General features: G+C 47.1%; 1 protein-coding gene across 5 annotated transcripts in view; it reads right to left on the bottom strand.

Annotated features, from left to right (window-relative positions):
- Positions 1-212: 212 nt before the first annotated feature.
- The window catches only part of CA12 (carbonic anhydrase 12), a 55794-nt gene continuing 38625 nt past the window's right edge, over positions 213-17381 (bottom strand). Inside the window, exons 5-11 of one of the 5 annotated variants that reach the window (XM_082737280.1) lie at positions 17263-17358; positions 16337-16400; positions 16000-16157; positions 14567-14693; positions 4489-4521; positions 3533-3620; positions 213-2773 (exon numbers count right to left, since the gene is read on the bottom strand). In XM_082737280.1, coding sequence (XP_082593406.1) covers positions 2701-2773; positions 3533-3620; positions 4489-4521; positions 14567-14693; positions 16000-16157; positions 16337-16400; positions 17263-17358 — 639 coding nt within the window. In that variant the 3' untranslated portion in view covers positions 213-2700. Of the gene's footprint in view, positions 2774-3532; positions 3621-4488; positions 4522-12642; positions 12732-14566; positions 14694-15999; positions 16158-16336; positions 16401-17262; positions 17359-17381 lie in introns of those variants that run through there. The other 4 variants (XM_082737281.1, XM_082737282.1, XM_082737283.1 and 1 more) reach the window with 4 other exon arrangements.

Raw genomic sequence — 17381 nt, 5'->3', positions numbered from 1 at the left:
CAATTATGTGACCCCAGAGCTGAATACCCCATAGGCCTCCATCCTCAATAAAATGATTAAGTCCATCAGTGTGTTTTCCTTTGGAGCCAGGTTCTAAGACATTATAGACAAATGACATTACTTGCTCTAATCAGTTACCTGTCACCATAGACCAGGAACTACAAAGTGCTTTGCCAACAACAATGCTTTAACCTCACCTCCCAAAAAAACAGTCTGTTGTGAAAAACATTTTATTTATAATTTCTCATATTTACAGTTTATGTCTTCATTACAATCATTCTTACAATAAATATAGAAGTGCTAAAGAGACCATCATCACAGTGGCCTATGGTCCATCCAAGGCACAGGGACAGAGGAATGCTGCAGACCCCAGTGCTTCCCAGTGGTGCTCAGGAGGCCTTCAGAGAGTTTAGTGAAGGGGAGAAGAACTTAAGGTCTGAACTTGAAATGGGATGAATAGTCAATGCAGCAAAATCCTAGGATATCTATTAAGGAAATAGGTGTAAGTTTTTACTATTTTTATCAAATGATCCTAAAGAAACAGAACAAAAAGACTCAAGCTGTCCCATTAGTAAGAAACAAAGAAACCAGGGCCTTCCCTGTCCTTTTCCCACACGGTCCTTGTCTTTGTGATCTCTACCTGTAGTGCACCCAGCACAGCACCTGGGCCCTCCAGGGGATTTGAGTGAGACAGGAAATTCACACACCATAGTGCTGGTTTCCTTCAGTGGCGACTGATGTCAGTGGAATGAGTGAGAAGCTGAGCAAAGGCTTCCCACTTCCTAAGCTTGGTCCCTAGGAGCCCCATAATGATTAGCAAGGAAGCTGACAGTGTTGATTCTTGGAGCCTTCTTTCTGCCTCCCTGGCTTTGCTTTATCTTGGCCACAGGGCAGGAGAAAATGCCACTGCTTTCATGGCCTACTTAGTCTCCCTTCTTATGAATAGCCGTTGTGTCAGGTACAATGATCTCTTTGTTCTCTTGCAAGAATTGCCCATAAAAGGTAGATAGTCCCAGGGCTCTGGAGTAATTTATGTTGGTTTCTGATGGGCAACTTTGGGCCAAGTCCAGGGAAGCATCATCTAATTCACGTCACTCTGTCATGAGGCTTCTCCCTGCTGTCATTTGGTCAGCATCAGGCATGCTAAAGGCAAGGTGAGGATGCCACCCAGACCTCGTGCACACACACGTCTGAGTGTTCATTAGGCCTTCTGTAACTCGGTTTAGCAAACTCACTACAAAGCTATAAAAAGTCATGATGGTAGAGAAGGGAGAAGACTGTTCTCAGAGTGAGAGGGAGGAGTAGAAGGAAAAAGATGTTATAAAGAAACTTGTGCTTTTATAGGACATTCCGTGCTGTCAAAATGAGACCAGGAATCAGAAAGTTCTCCATGAACTGCAAAGTGCTGGCCATGAGAGAATTTGGAAGTTGGTAGTGGAGGCTCCTCCTCAGTCATGGAACTAACTGGTCTTCATGGGGCCCTTGCATCGATGAAAGAGTTAAGCCTTCACAGAAACTGTGACTCAGGTAGAAGACCATGAAGTATCTTTGTAACATTCTGTTATTATTGGTCCCTAAATACCATGATGTCCCCACCCTGCACAGATAAATTCCTGCTTTCATATCTTGAAACAGATTTCAAGCAAGCTGTGACTCAACATCCTCCAAGTCAGGGAAGTAGGGATGTCTCGATTCCACATTGGCAGTAGGGACACCACAGAAGTGGCCGAAATGAAATCTGGGCCACAGACAAAGCTCTTCAGTCATTATGCTTCTGCCTATTTCCTCTAGATTCAAAAGCGGTTTGGGTCATCTCAGAACTCATGTCTACTCTAGGATAGAGAAAGCAACAATGCTTTTCAAGGAATAGCCTGATCATTTATCAAGTCTGTAAAGTACAAAGCATAATTGCGCTGCTAACAGGAGGTTGCGCTTGGGCTTAATATTCTGTTGTCCTCATGCTTGCGACTTGACAGACAACTTCTGACTCCAGTTTTGACTCCAAAGTGAGTTCCTCCAGACCTTATGTGTCTTCTCAGTCTCTCTATCTCGAGTCCATTCAGTGCTTTTGATCCAAAGGACAGGACTTTGGATATGCCTCTACTGTGTTTCAAAGAATATCTTTTGTTTTCTTTTTGTCTCTGATACCTTGAACCTTCCTGTATCATTCTTCCTCCCAGTTGTAAGGTCAGACCATAAGTTTTGTCACAGCAGAAGGAATCAGAGGAAGACAACAACCCCCCACCTTCCCTGAGGAAAGAAACTGAGTCTCAGAAGCAAAATCTAAGCAAAGAGTATACTTCTGGTCTGAAAACTTGGACAAGAAGCAGAATTTCCACATTAAAAGGAAACCACACTAAAGGGAATCCCTGGAGGAAAATGTTTTCTGCCCAATCACAGTCCCAGTGGGTGACTTGGTTTATACCCCCCAGAATCTAAACAACTTAATGGTCTCACACAGATGAAGCAGACAGCTCAGAGCTCCTGCCTCTTTAGCGAGTTTTTCCCATCCACAGATCGTCCTGGCAGTGGCTGTGGCATCAGGATGGCAGGGTACCCACCTACAGGCCCCCCATGGGTCTGGGGCATTTGTGGGTTGGGCTTCAGAGAACCCTTAGGTATTTCAAATGTTTAGGGAGCCACAGTATGTAGTGTCCAAAGCAAAGTCCTTCCTTGGATGTGCCTGAAAGTTCTGGGGCCTCAGGCATGGGCTTCAGTCTCCTTCTTGATGGCTGGTTTGTAAATGACTCCTTTGTTGTCACTTTTTTTGCTACTGGAACAAGAAGAACACACGAGTCTCAGTTAAAGAGAAGAGATAAGCAGAGAGCAGCCTGACTTAGGTATGGGGTCAGATTCCTCTCATGAGGACCCTTCCCCTGTTCTGTCGGTCTTGGGAGGAATGACCCCCAAATAAAGCATTAACCGAAAAGGAATCTGGTCATTTTCCAACTGTTCTCTTATAACACCTGATGATAATAGACCTGCATTTTGAAGAAGGTCTCATTACCACCCCAACTTTAAACCTTTGATTCTATAACAGGATTCCTGGAAACTATTTTTTATACACTCCAGAAAAATAAAATGGTTTTAGAAAAACAAAACATCAATAAAAACATGAGCAATGGGCATTAATAGCTAATGGGAGTTATACATCAAGTTTCCCTTCATTTTCCTTTTTGGATTCAGAGGCAAAAAAACAAAAACAAAAACAAAAAACAGATATAAAGATGTTAGAAAGAGGACAGCCTTGCTGCTTGTGTTCAGGCAAATGGGACCTCCCCACCCCCAAATCAAGAGACTTGTCTTCAGGTGTTAGCCACGGCCACAGGCACATCTCTACCTCTAAGCCTAATGGCCCAGGATCTCATGCAAAGGAGGTTGGAGGCGATGGTGTTTGGGAGAAAGCACTCCTAGGATCAGCCTTGGTACAGGTGATGGGGGCTATTCATTCTGCAGACTGCCTTCCCAGACAGATCAGTCCTTGTGGACAAATAAGCTACCCAGCTCCCATTTTGAACCCAAACCAGCTCACCTCTTCTTTCTTCTGAAAAGCCAAATGGACACTGCCAGGACAACACAGATGCCCAGAACGCCAGCCAGGACCACTGAAAGGATGATGCCTGGGGAAGAGGCAGTGAACAGGCATTACATTACCCCCCCCCCTCCCCCGCCGTGTTCATCTCATCCCATGGCACTTGGATGTGAAGTCAAGTGACAGCTGTGGAACCTGCCACAGAAGGATGTAATTTCCCCATCTCTGTTCTCAGGTTCTGGTCTTTGGCTTCGTAGAACTGGCTGAAGTACTTAGGGCCATTTTCAGACTGTAGTGATACCTCAGTAAGGGTTTGCAAACTTGCACCAGGATCATCTGAAGATGATTTTTTGAGCTTGAGCATCAAAGACTGATACAGTCTAGAACAGAGCCCAGGAATCTGCATTTTTATGAAACAGCTGTAGCTGATGCTGGCGTACATGGTTCATAAACTACGTACTTGGACCATACTTGGAGAAATCCTAGGTTACAGAATGAGAACTTACTCTGTCTTGGCCTGCTGGAGTTAAGGCCCACTGGGAAGTCTCTATTGACTTTGCTCCCAAGCTCCATTGCACAGTCCTAAGTAGTCCAAAACAACCAGGAGCCCACTGCCAAGATCGCCTAAGTAGTCACCCAGCCTCCACACTGGGCGTAGTCCTGTTCTTAGGCAATGGCTTCCCAGTATGGCCAATAGAGGTGTTGTTTCGGGTCATTGAATGTACACATGCTGTAGAGTGATTAAGTCTTTCATTATGGAAGCATTTGATTGGTATTTCATCTTTGAATCATTGAGTGATTTGAAGGTAGGACCCACAGCAAGGAAAAGGGCCAGTAGCCAAAGTGAGAGCAGAGAGAAGCAGGGAGGATGGGCTTGGAAATATCACAGGCCCAAATCACACCAAGAATCGTAGCAATCACCCAGCTGCAGCATGCAAGGCCGGCAGGCCACATACCCAGACTCAGTCCTGCATACGTAAGGTCTTGCACTTCAAAGGGAGAGGAAAAGGTTGAAAATTAACAAAGTCAAACCATGGTGAATTTGCCCAGTGTGTTGAGCGAAGCCCCCCCTTTTGTTTGGTTGGAGGTACAGGGCTTATGTAGACTTTCTAGGAGTATTTCACTCTCAACTCAGGTGCCTGATGGTACAGAAGGAATTGCACACCTTGGAATTCACACTGTGATCTCCATCTCCAGTTCTTCTTTATCACAGCAGTCTCTTTGCTAGGGCAAGACTTCAGTTTTTAGTACAGCATGACTAAAGTGGAAGCTGAGGAAGGGTAAGGATCAGAGTCCACTTGGGCAGGCTATTAAGTGCCTCTCGGATCCCTACCCCTCTTCATCGGTAAGGAACTGGCCAGGTTCTGGCTGACTGGGCCTGGCAGGGCTTAGTTGGAGCCTGCCACTAGACTTTTGCCCCCTCCCTATCCAGTCTTGTGGTCATATTTGGTTCTGGTTTTGCTTTGGCCCCATGGGGAAAGCTGGAGAAACCCTTCCCCAATATCCGCCTCCCTTCTCTGCTTTGTGGAACCAGACGATTGTGTTTTTCTCAGAGAGTTATTATTGGGATGAGTAAGGAGTCCTCAGTGGGGCTGAGCTAGTGCCCAGATATCTGAGGTAAAATCCCATAGTCAGCCTCCTTGGGGGAAGGTCACGGGTAAGCCTATCTTCTTGAGTAAGACAGAGGAGCCCCGTCATGAGGCTCCCCCTGGGTAACCCCAGCCTACTTCTTCCAGGTTCTTAGAACTACTCCCTATTCTTCCAGGCAGGTCCTCCAACTAAAGAAAGTCTCTCTTACACATTCCCTCTTGTCTGGTGGTTTTCTGACGTCAGTAGAAACTTCTAGCACGTATGTGCCTGTGTAGTGTGGGTGCAGTTCTGCTGGAAGCCAGGGTTGTGCAGATAGTGGCCACCCAGCCTGACACTCCAGTGAGCCTGTGCCCACAGAGCCCACTGTGATGACTCAGACCCTGGGAGAGCCCTGACCAGTTGTGAGACACCAGCAGAGGGCTAGGGACTCACACCTGGGGGTACTTGACCCCTTGGGGAACCAGACCCAAGATTTGGGAATGAGATTTATGCTCACCCTCCTTTCCTGCTGCATGACCAGAGTCTAGTTGGGTCCTCTGGAGCCATCAGTCCTGTGTCCTTTCCCTACTGTCCACTTCCACAATCTCATATGGAGTGTGCAGACTCCCTCACTCAAGGCTGGCACGAGGAGTCTCTGGTCTGGCTTCCCCAGGGGGCCCCCAGGCTATTGTAAGGATAAGCAGAGCAGCTGTGGAGAGGAGCTATCCACAGAGTACAGGGTGGCCTGTTCTCTTGGCTCTTGCTGGCCACCATCAGCAGCCCATGGCCTCCCAAGTGGTAGAGAGAGTGGCTCCCGTGGCCTGATTCCCTGCCCCAGGCCTCTTCTTGTAACCTGAACACAAGGACCAGTGTGTGGCTTTGGGAGACACTCAGGATAGGAGTCTCCCCTGGGGAGAGTGTCGGGTGTTTGCATAGCATATGCTGGGTTCTCTGCATAGCCTGTGGCCTCTGCACGCTGTAATTTGGTATTTGGGGGTTTTTTAAGGTACCTAGAGACAACCAAGGCTTCTAAGATTTTAAAAACAACCACCAAAACCCCGCAACTCGTTGTGGTTTCTTTTCCAAGCCTTTTGATGAAATACTCTTTTGTTCTTTGTTCCTAAAGCTCCAGATGCTGGTGGTACCAAACTAGTTCTCGCCACATAAGACCACTAGTAAGCCTAACCACTTGGCTAAGCCATCCAACCTGGACAGTTTCTAAAGTTGTCAGTTTCACAGTCACCTCAAACATCTAGAGAGCCACACAGACCCCCCATACAGCTAAGAAGCCACACTTCAGGCTGGAGGCGCTACCCGCAGGGAGCTTGGGGGCAGAGCCAAGTCTACAGAAGCAAGGCCGCAGGAATGGGACTTTTCCCAAGTGCCCATGGCCCAGGTTGGTGGCTCATCTGGAGGGAAATCTGGCTGCCCTTGGCTGTATTAGGTGCTATAAACAGCAGCCTAATTTAATCCAGGGCTCTAAGCAGAGTTCCTGGCTCATGGATGACTACTTGTGAGGGTCTAAGTTGCCTCTCTATGGAAATAATGAAATGAGCAGGCAGCCACAAAGACAAGGAAAGCCCCTGAGCCTGGGACAGATGCTTGTCAGCTAAGACTTTGATGCTGCAAAAACAAAGCAGCTTGACTGAACAAACGAAGAACAGGGAAGAGGAGTGGCAATGAGGGTATCACCTCATCAGAATTCTCCCCCTGAAGAAGCCCAGGGCAGGAGGATGTCGGGATGTGCCCCATGTCAACTGAGACAGCACCAACCATCAAGGAAGCAGGACTGTCCTGCAGACAGCGATGCAGTGCACAAGGCTTGGGTCCCATTCTACTAACTAACAGGAGAGGGAAAGTCAGGGAGACCTCGGGGAGCACAGGGATAGATGGTGGGGCAACTGAAGAAGTAGAGCCCCGAGAGAGAAGCCTAAGCCTGCATCACAGCCAAGCCTTGGGGATGTTGTGGAAAGAGCATAGGCCACAAGGAGGATGGAGGGAGGGACACACAGCCAGTGACATTCATCTGCAGATTAAACAAGCAATGGTTTGTTTCTAATCAGCAAATAAGACAAGTAGTTTCCACTGAAGAAACTGAGACAGGAGAGACCGAGACAGGCTGATTGACTGCAATGGCCCACAAGAGCTACTGCATGAGAACACAGTGAAGGGGCTTCTGAGCTGGGTGGTAAGGGCTGCATGGCCCACAGATGTGGGAGAGCTCCCTGCAGTCCATCAGGCGCTCCAGTACGAGCCAGGGCGAACAAAGACAGGGCAGTCTGACAAAGAAGGAAGCTGCGCAGATACAGAAGATCTTGATTATCACAGGCCTCTTCCAGGAAGGCACACCCCCGGAGAAGACAGAAAAGCTGCTTGCCACAGGAGCCTTGCTACCTGTTCTGGCTGGCTCAGAAGCTACTGCTTCCACTGCTGTCTGGCTGGACTCAGGGATGCCAGTTAGCTGCTTCTGCGGTCTTCTGAAGCCTCACGTGCACCCACAGAACAGCCGAGTGGAAGGAACAAGCACCGCACTTATACAGCTTGCCCCTCCTAGAACAATCCTGGCATTTTTTAGGTCTATTTGCAGTTCTGTTTATTCAAACAGAAAATAATCCTTTTCCTTTCTAAATATGATTTTCAAGTATGGATTGTTCTGTTGTGATGTCTTATATAGTCACACATATGTATATTTATATCTTATGTATATGTGTATGCCTTTAGCTGTCTCCAGTCTTATAAAAGAGACAAGTGGAGTTTTGGTTTAGCAGGGATTTGATAATTTAAATACATAAAATCCCCTTTTGGATGATAAAAACTCTCATTATTCTGTTTAATACAAGTTGGGGACTTAAGTAACTGAGATGCTAGTCCCATCTTTGGATGAGGCTTTGGTAGGAAAAGCAGGGAAGCTGCCCCCCGTGACCACAGTACAGAACTGTCTTTGGAGAACATACCTCACTGGGGAGCTTTTCTTATTGACACTAGGGAACCCAAAAAGAAATAATTTCTACAAATAAATATGCCAAAGAGATACCGCCCCATTACATGAGGGAGCTGGTTCGGGCTTTGCCTTCCAGAATGCAGGATTGCAGGCCCAGGACAGAAAGCCACATTGCTCTGAGGAGCCTAAATCCTGGAGCAGCAGGCGTGGATTACTGAGCTTAGGTACTAATGCTTAGTACTCTCAGGTCCCTTTCGTGGCCAGGCTCAGGCAATCTGTGCCGAAGGAATGGTAGTTGCCAGGACTGGCACCTTTTATTCCTTTCAGGCCAGAGCAACAGAAAAAAGGCTTCACAACTTCCCTCGGCAACTCTCTCCCAGGACTTTAAAACTTGATAGCTAAGCTCTGATCTTTAATGTTTCTTAGGCAAATGGATTGATTTGAATGCTGCTGGCAAACTGAAAACAAAGCAAAATGAGACCTACAACTAAAATGAGCCAGCTGGCCAGGCTTACATTCAAATCATTCTCCAGAGAAGACCCTGGGGAGGAGAGAGGCAGGCAGCCGGGGTGGGGAGTGGTAGGGTTTACATTCTTTCAAACTCATCATGAGCACCAGGCACAATGTCTGCCACAAGAATAAGATGCCAACCATCCCTGTCCTTAGGGGGCTGGTAGTGTGTGTGGATAATTTAGACATACTTATTCTAGTTTTCTGCATGGCACTAAGTCATGACCCTGTGATAGGCTGAGAACAGTCACAGAGATGAACGAGTTATTCCATTTGCACTGAAGGAAACTCTAAGGCACCTTCAGGGAAACAGGGAAGATTTCTGGAATGTTATTAATAGAGTTGGGTCTTGAAAGGATTTTTCAGGTGGAAGAGGTGAGGGGCATCCCAGGCCCAGGGAATCAAGTGTGCACAGGTGAAAGCAGTGCTATGCTAAGGGAGGCCCTACAAGGCATGGACGGGGGCTGGGCGGGAAGTGCTGGGAAGACAGCCAGGGCCACCTCGCCAAGAGGGTCCGGCTTGCTGACTTCCTGCCTGGTCTTCTCTGTGCGAGAGGCTTGCTTAGGCGCCAGAGAACATCCATGCTGGGGTTTTCTGTTCCCCAGAGGGCCTGACTTGGGGCGTGTTCTGGAAACACATGACCTATTACACTGCACTAGATGAAAGGGACTTGTTGGCACATTTGATGGTTGCTCCCGACTATTCACCCCCCATATCCAGGGAAAGTTGAAGGTGGAAACTCCTCCGGTCTTTCATTTGGATACCTTGGTAGAGTTGATGATACCTTCCATCTAATAGATTTTATTTAGAAATAGGAACTTTCAGAAACATAACGTTAGTAACCACAAAGCATACATTCTAGTCTCAGAATGTAAATAATTAGCCATCTTAGCTTTCTAAGATTTCTTTCCTCTTTTATAAAGGTTTTATAAAACTACCCAGGTCCTGCAGCATCAAGCAGCTTCTCATTGTGTTACTCCGCATAAGTACCATGGGTGAAAGCCAACCCCCGCCCCGCCGTCTGCTGCCCAGTGCTCCTAAGTGTGCCTCTTCTGGCTCTGGGCTCTGCAGCGGTGACATGCTGTTGCTCAGAGCAAGCCCACTACAGACATGATTATAGAAACTCTCTGGCTTCCCCTTGTCTCTCAAGTTTCCCTTGCCCTGGCATATTAAAAATAGGGCTAGGTAACATGAACATTTTGGTTTGCTAGGCTCTTCCTTTATGACCCATCACCATCAGGACTCAGGTCTGGTATGTTTAGCTAGGAAGAGGTCAACTTAAGGAACCAAGAATCAGGCCCCTGGTCTGTAAATCTTCCTCTGCCATCTCCCAGAGGGATCGGACTTCTGTGAGGTCCGGTCTACTCACAGATGTGTTCCCCTCTCTGGGATCCCTCCTTGAGGACAATGAGTCTTGTGTCCTCTCGTTAGCTCAAGCTTCTATTTGTGCCCCTTGGAAGAGGCACTCTCTAAGAGCTAAAAAAGAAAAAAAAAAAAAAAAGTGCCTCATGTGAGTTTCACCTCTCCACAAAGAGTGGGCATTTTAACCAAAAGAAACAAGAAACAACACATATGAGGGGGGAAAATGGTAAAAAAAAAAGCAAAGGAGAAAAATGATAAGGAAATTATAAAGCAAGTCGCTTCCTCAGAGGCCTCTGGATCCCTGATAAAGTGGTTTGTATGGTTCTCCTTAGGGTGGATAGTTCTCTGCCATCCACTTCTCTTAGCCTTGGGTGTACCCAATTGTATAAAAAGAAGGTATATTCAAATTCTAAAGGAAGATGGGGAACAGGGTTTTTCTTGAGTTTGGTTGTTCTCCTTAATAACCCAACAACCTTTTGGTTTCAGGGGTAACCATCACCAGACTGAAAAGGTCATGCTGTAGGGGTACCTGGGTAGCTCAGTTGGTTGAGTGTCCAAATATGATTTTAGCTCTGGTCATGATCTCTGGGTCATGGGACTGAGCCCCGTGTGGGGCTCCGTAAGTAGCACAGAGTCTGCTTGTCCCTATCCCTTTGCTCCTCCCTGGCTTGTGCTCTCTCCTCTCTCTCAAACAAGTAAATAAATAATCTTTTAAAAGGCAATTTAAAAAAAGAAAATGTCATGCTGTAATAAAGACCAGGGCATTTGATAGAAAACTCCAGAATCCTGTGATATGAATGGGGGAAAAAGAATCAGTCGGAGCCTAGCAAAGGCTCTGTGGAATCCCTGAGCAGTGGTTCTCAATTATGCCTCTCCTGCCCTGGAGACATTGGCAATGTCTGGAGGCATTTTTGGCAGTCAGAATTGGGGGTATATTATGGGCATCTGGAGGGGAGAGGCTAGGGATTCTGCTGATGCCACAGTAATGTATATATATTATGTACACAATGTACATCGTACAATGTACAGCCCTCCACTGAGAATAATCCAGTCCAAAAGGTCAGTAGCCCCAAGGTTGAGAATCCCTGCACTAGGGCCAAATCATAGTACAGACTAAAGTCTGTCCTTAAGGACAGACTACTTCTTTCTTTTTCTTTTTTTCAGCATTTTAGTTATTATATTTAGAAATGTTTTATTTAAATTCAGTTTAGTTAACATATAGTATAGTATTACTTTCAGGGATAGAATCTAGTGACTCATCAGTTGCATAGAACACCCAGTGCTCATTCCATTATGTGCCCTCCTTAGGGCTCATCCTCCAACTACCCCGTCACCCACCCACCTCCTCTCCATCAACCCTCCGTTTGTTTCCTATAGTTAAGGGTCTCTTACAGTTTGCATCCTTCTCTATTTTTATCTTATTTTGTTTTTCCTTCCCTTCCCCTATGTTCAACTAGTTTGTTTCTTAAACTCCACATATGAGTGAAATCATACCGTGTTTGTCTTTCTCTGAATTATTTCTCTTAGCAAAATACTCTTTAGTTCCATCCATGTTGTTGCAAATGGCAATGAAATGGCAAGATTTCATTCCTTTTGATGGCCGAAGGACAGGCTACTACCTCTTAAGGACAGAATTAAGGACAAGTTCTTCATGCCTTTTCTAAGCACAGTTGAGGAAAAAGCATGGTCAAGCTAAATGATTCATTCCTAATTGTTACAATTTGGCTAACCCTCAGAGCCTAATATCAAAGTCCTTGCACTTTTTCTCCCAGAGGATTTCCTTGACATTACTTTTCTCCTAGCAAAACAGTCCAACTCTGGGGGTGCCTGGGTGGCTCAGTGGGTTAAGCCTCTGTCTTCAGCTCAGGTCATGATCCCAGGGTCCTGGGTTTGAGCCCCACATCGGGCTCTCTGTTCAGCAGGGAGCCTGCTTCCTCCTCTCTCTCTGCCTGCCTCTCTGCCTACTTGTGATCTCTCTCTCTCTCTCTCTCTCTCTCTCTCTCTGTCAAATAAATAAATAAAATCTTAAAAAAAAAATCCAACTCTGTAGTTCCTACTAACTTCCAGAGAAAACCCTGAATAAATCAGACCCTAATTACAAGCATGCCTCAGTGGAAGAGTGTATAAATACTTGAGTCTGAATTGCTCAAGGTCCACACTGACAAACGGGCTCATCCCATAAACGGGCTCATCCCGTTACAGTCTGAGGCCCCTCCAAGTTGGTGTGAGAGGCCCCTCATGAATGCAGGTGCCCCCTGAGGGGTGATATTTGGGTCTTCACTCCTTTGGGGCTGCCCACCCCGCAATTGTTCCTTGGGAAACAGCCCTGTTAGCTGCCTGTGTCTTTGAGAAGTGAGCAGGAGGGGACATTTCTGGCCAAGTTTCTATAATCAGCCTCCAAATGAACAGGTTTGCCTTTGACTGCCATGGTGTCTCACTCCAAGGGGAGAGCTGGGCCCAGCCTGGGCTCCATGAAACAACATTTCTGGGTGAACCGTTCGGGAAAGGCAGTGGCAAAGCTGCATTTGGGCTTTGATCCTGATGTCCTTAGCTTGGAGTCAGTCCCCACGCTTCTGCTGAGAGGCCCCTCAAGCTCCGCAGCTAGACTAGGAGAGTCTACTGAAATAGCTCTGCTACTGGCCTGACCACACTGCCCCCTCCATGAGCGCCAGCTTAGACCTGAGACGGTCTAAGAAGATGGCTAATTATTCCCAGTGCCACAATCCATTATTATAAGAGGAGGTTACTTTGGGATGTCATTCTCAAGTTCCTGCATGGTTTCTTCTGATCCTCTGTAACTGTCCTCAAACACTGTCCCTGCAATGTAAAGTGAGGATGAGCAGTTGTTAGTGTCCACTTAGAATCATATAACATGTTAGTACTGAAAGAATGTTAACTCACCTAGCCCAGCCTATCATTTTATGGCTGAAGAAACCAAGCCCCCAAGAAGGGACATGATTGGCTTATATCATATAGCCAGGAGGAAATAAACAGAGGCCTTGAACGTAGTAGGTCTTTTGACAATAGGAGGGGGAATACCCAGTGTATCCCCAGTGGCTTGTACAGACCAGCCCAGAGAGGAGATCTGATTACAATCTTTGAATCACAAACAAAATTCTACCTTATATATGTCGGCCAGTCCTTTATCTCCAGGTAGAGTTTTTATGTTTTTATTTTATCTAAGAGTTGAAGTGTTTTCCATTTAACCCTTGACTACTACATATTCCATTTTGAAGAACGGGAAAAGAGAAATTTATATCTAAAAGAGATCGTGAAGGGATAATTCTGTACATTTGAAGCATTTCCTAGAAAAGAAGTTGACAGTTATCATCATATAGATTCTTGATTTTTAGGAATGGTCATTGTTCACAGATTCAGTTTTCAGACCAGGAAACTGAGGAAAAGAGAGAAATTACCTTAACCAGTGGCATCTGGAGAGGAGAGCACAAAAGATAAATTCTTGGGCAGTTCTCGATTCTGTAACTGACAGAAGAATCTAATTCCGACCATAGGTATGGGTCCGTTCAGAAGGGCACATTTCTAAAGCTTTTTGGCAAGGGCTTCGAAATACAATCTTCCTATGTTTAACTAAGCTTAGTCAATGGTAATTATAATCTCACACAATAAGAAAGGAACAACAACAAAAGAGGTACAACAGAGGAGACCTGGTGAGAGCTGACAGGTGAGTCAATGGGATCATGCTTAGATGTGGTCACCTGGCCCAGTTCAGTGACAAGTGATGTACAAGGATAAAGTGGAACTTCCACAGACCTACCCCGCTTCTGACCACTTGCGGTTCCCTTCTCGAGAGTGGCTCAAGAATCTACAGTGAGAAAGTGAACTTAGAGCTTCAAAGAAGAGTGTGGGTCCCAACAGTGTTCTCTTACCTGTTTCCCTGGACCCCCCGGCTTCCAAAAGTATTGACACAGATACTGAACAGATAAAGATGTTCAATGTCCTTCGGGGGAGTTAGGGTTACAGATGTAAAAGAAGAACTGAGCTTTCATAGTATTAGGACTAAACCAAACTTCACGCTTCATTCAGTATAGCTCCTGTGTGCCTGTGCTTAAGGAGATGAGACCAAAGGGCAGTGAACGCAGACGCTTTCTTGCCTGACGGGTCCTGCTATATTAGGCTATGAGCTGCTGTGGCTGCAAACGTGGATTATGCCCCTCTGTGAATCCTTACAAAGGACCTTCCCGGACATTGGTGATGCTGGCGGTGCTATGAGTCACCCAGCCAGGCTAGAGATGGGCCTTAATGCCAAGAAAGCCTAGGGTAAGAAGTCAGGAGTTTGGTCTCATGAAAACAGTCCTATCATGTGTCTTAAAAGAAGGGTAGTTCTCCAGGGTAGTTCTCTGGAGGCAGAGCATCCTCTCGTCCCCATCTGTGGGAGACTCCAGATTTAATGGGGGCTCTGGTCCAGACACCTAGAATCTCTGGCTAGTGTTTCCCACAAAGGCTCAGGGAAGTCAAGAGCAGAAGGGCAGCCTCAGTAAACCCACACACAGTAGCTTCTTACACACTCTTGTTCCCTTGGTAGCCAGAGTGCTCTTAACCCAATTCCTAAGGGCATCGGTGACAAAGCTGGAGGGTGTCACCGATGGGTGTCTCGGCACCACAATCCCCACACACACACCGCATCTTCTCACCTTGTCGGAAAGAGATGTACACCTGCCTCTCCTCAAACTCCTGGACCCGCCGGAAGTTGTTCACCATTTCTCTGGGGGATGGGTCATCCACGTATGTGTAGTACAGAGCAGTCTCCAAAGCCAGCAGCTGCAAGGGGAGCAGCAGAAACATACCCCGTGGGCAGAGTGATGCTCTCTTACCTGACCTCAATGGTGAAGAGAGCTCTGGGGCTTGGCAGGAGGCACATTAGAAAGCCATGGGAAAGCCAGAGAACCGTGCCCCTCGCCAGCAGGTATCTGGTTGACTGGGCACTGGGTGAGCTGGTCTTTCCTCTCCTCCCAATGCTTGGAGGAAGGTTAGCGCTATTAGCTGCTGGGTGGCGGAGGGACTCCTCAACCTCCCACAGAAATAGTGTTCCTCTCATGGGCCCGATTTGGAACCCAGCTCTAAATTGGAGGGACCTAACGCTTATTCTGATGGTCTCATCTAAAGGAACAAAAAGAAGGAGGCAAGAGTTTCACAGGCCCTCTGATGACTGGTTCCACAGAATTTTCATACACCCACATAGATTATATAATCAGTTTCCAAGGCAGTTTCTAGGTTAGGGTATTACCATTTCCCTGAACATTTCATCTCTTGATTCATCACATCTTTATTCCTGTCCGCCTACCTGTTGCCATTTATCTACATTACTCAGATCAGTAGCTCATAGTAATAAAGAAGGAGCAACAGAGAGTACCTTCCTGGACTCAGGGAGAGGGCCAGGGGGGCGGGGGGCACCAGGAGCCCATGTGTGGCACTGTCTGGGCCATGTCTCCGGGACAGCCAGTTTTCTTCTTGATGAATTTCTGGGGAGCAGAGGGATGGACAGTGACCAGAAACTCCGGTCTGCCTTTGGGGCTTAGCTTTGTGGCCAATCAGTGGACGATCCCACAAGCTCCCTCATCTGTTTACCCCTCACTTTCATCACCTGTAAAATGAGAGGGTCAGAGATGATTGCTGAGGACTCTGTGCCCCCAGTTTTGCACTAGACTTTGAGCTTCCTGAGGGCAGAGACTGTCGCTTACTTACTCCTGCAACCCCAGCCTTCTGGTTTGTTAAACCATCTAACTGGCTCCATCTTTGTTCCACCCTATAAAGGAACTGTGCTTTCTCCCGCCACAGAGCAAACACCATCCAGCCACTGAGGGAAATGTTAGGAAATGCAGCTTAATAACTCTTTTGTAAGGAACTGTGTACCCAGGTTCATTTTCCTAGCTTGACTCAATAACTCCACTCTGCAACGCAGCCTGTCCTTTCTGCTATGCTGCCAGGTGCCTGTGATATTTGCAGAGGTTTGGCATAGCTGTCAATGAAGCTCTAAGTGAGGAAACCAAGTTATTGATGATGATCTGGGTGACGGCAGGGACCAAGGTACCACGTGGTCTGTGACTCAGAAGGGCACGACAGTTACCTGCTCCTGGGAAATTTGCACAGCGTTCCGGAAAACTGTCCAGAGCACTGTGGGGTGGCAAGGGGGTGTGGTCAGGGACCCTTTGTAGCGGTAGTACTCATCGGGCCTCTCGGGGAGTAGCTCTTCAATGCTGAAACCTGGAATGAGCACCTCTTGGCCTGGAGAGACATGGTGGAGAAATGGTGTCAGCCTTTCTCCCCACGGCCAAGGTGCTGCTGCGCCCATGACCAAACCTAGAATATGAACCTGCTCGCTGCATTCATTTTTCTTCAGGTCACATGGGAGTGACTCCCTCCTTCTCCAACAGACGGCAAATATGCATCCAAAGACCCCTTACCTTTGTATCTTACATCTTGAAGGTGCTTGAAGATCTTGTCATAAGACGGATTGAAGGAGCCTATCTGCAACAGAGATAGGGCAGGCTGAACTAGTACAATTCTGTTGGCTGAGCCTGGTTCGACTGCTGCTCAGGGAAGGGCTTAGCTAGGGGCATATAGTTCCCATTGCCAAGATCCTCTCTGGAGGATGCACTTTACCAGGACAATTATGAAGGATCCCTGGGCTGTTAGGGATTTGAGGTGATGGTCCTGTCCTCTTGCTTCTCAGGATCCAAGGTGCTGAGCACTCAAGGCACTGGGGCTTGTGTGTCCCAGGGCAAGGAATGTGGCTTGCGCTCCTGATCATCAGGCTGTGAGCCGGAAAGCCACAACTAGCATGTTCTCTAACCAGAACTTAAGGGAGCTTGAGTTCACACAAGCCAAGTCAGGCAAGCAAGCATGTTGAGAAATGAGGTACATGTTGTCTTATTAGGGTGAAACATGCAAGCAAATCAGGAAACATTCCCATTTTCTGGAACTAAGGAAGTAGTTCACTCCAGGGTCCATGTAAAGAATGGAACTTGGATATCAGGAGTTGTATAAGGGATTCAGATACCTGATGAGGCAGCATTGCATGATCCCCAATCCCAACCCCTACACTCAGGTCCTATCCAATGGGCTATTTTGAGCTTTATGCAACAGGGCTAGGAACGAGGGCTCATTTTTTCCAGTGTTGCAAAGGACATGCCCATTTCTGCTGCCCAGCTACAGAAAGTGCCGCCTCTAGGCCAAAAGAGAATGGGGGAATACCTCCATCTCTAGAGGCAAGACACGGCCAACAAGAGTGGGCCATACACATCCAACAGACAGGAATTCATGGACCAAATGCTGAGTCTGATATCCTCCTGGCTTCAAATTTCACATAAAATCCCTTTAAACATCTTACCTCTATGAGAACAGCTAGGACGGCGAGGCCCTCTGACTTGTTACTGGCGCTGCTGGCGTTGGGGTACAGGTCTGAGTTATAGTGGACGATATGCAGCTGCAGTGGAAGAAAAGCTGCTC

Source organism: Mustela nivalis (genome assembly GCF_964662115.1).
Source record: "Mustela nivalis genome assembly, chromosome: 6".
Taxonomy (NCBI): Eukaryota; Metazoa; Chordata; class Mammalia; order Carnivora; family Mustelidae; genus Mustela; species Mustela nivalis.
The sequence above is the reverse complement of the archived record's forward strand: the minus strand, read 5'-3'. Positions and strand labels throughout refer to the sequence as shown.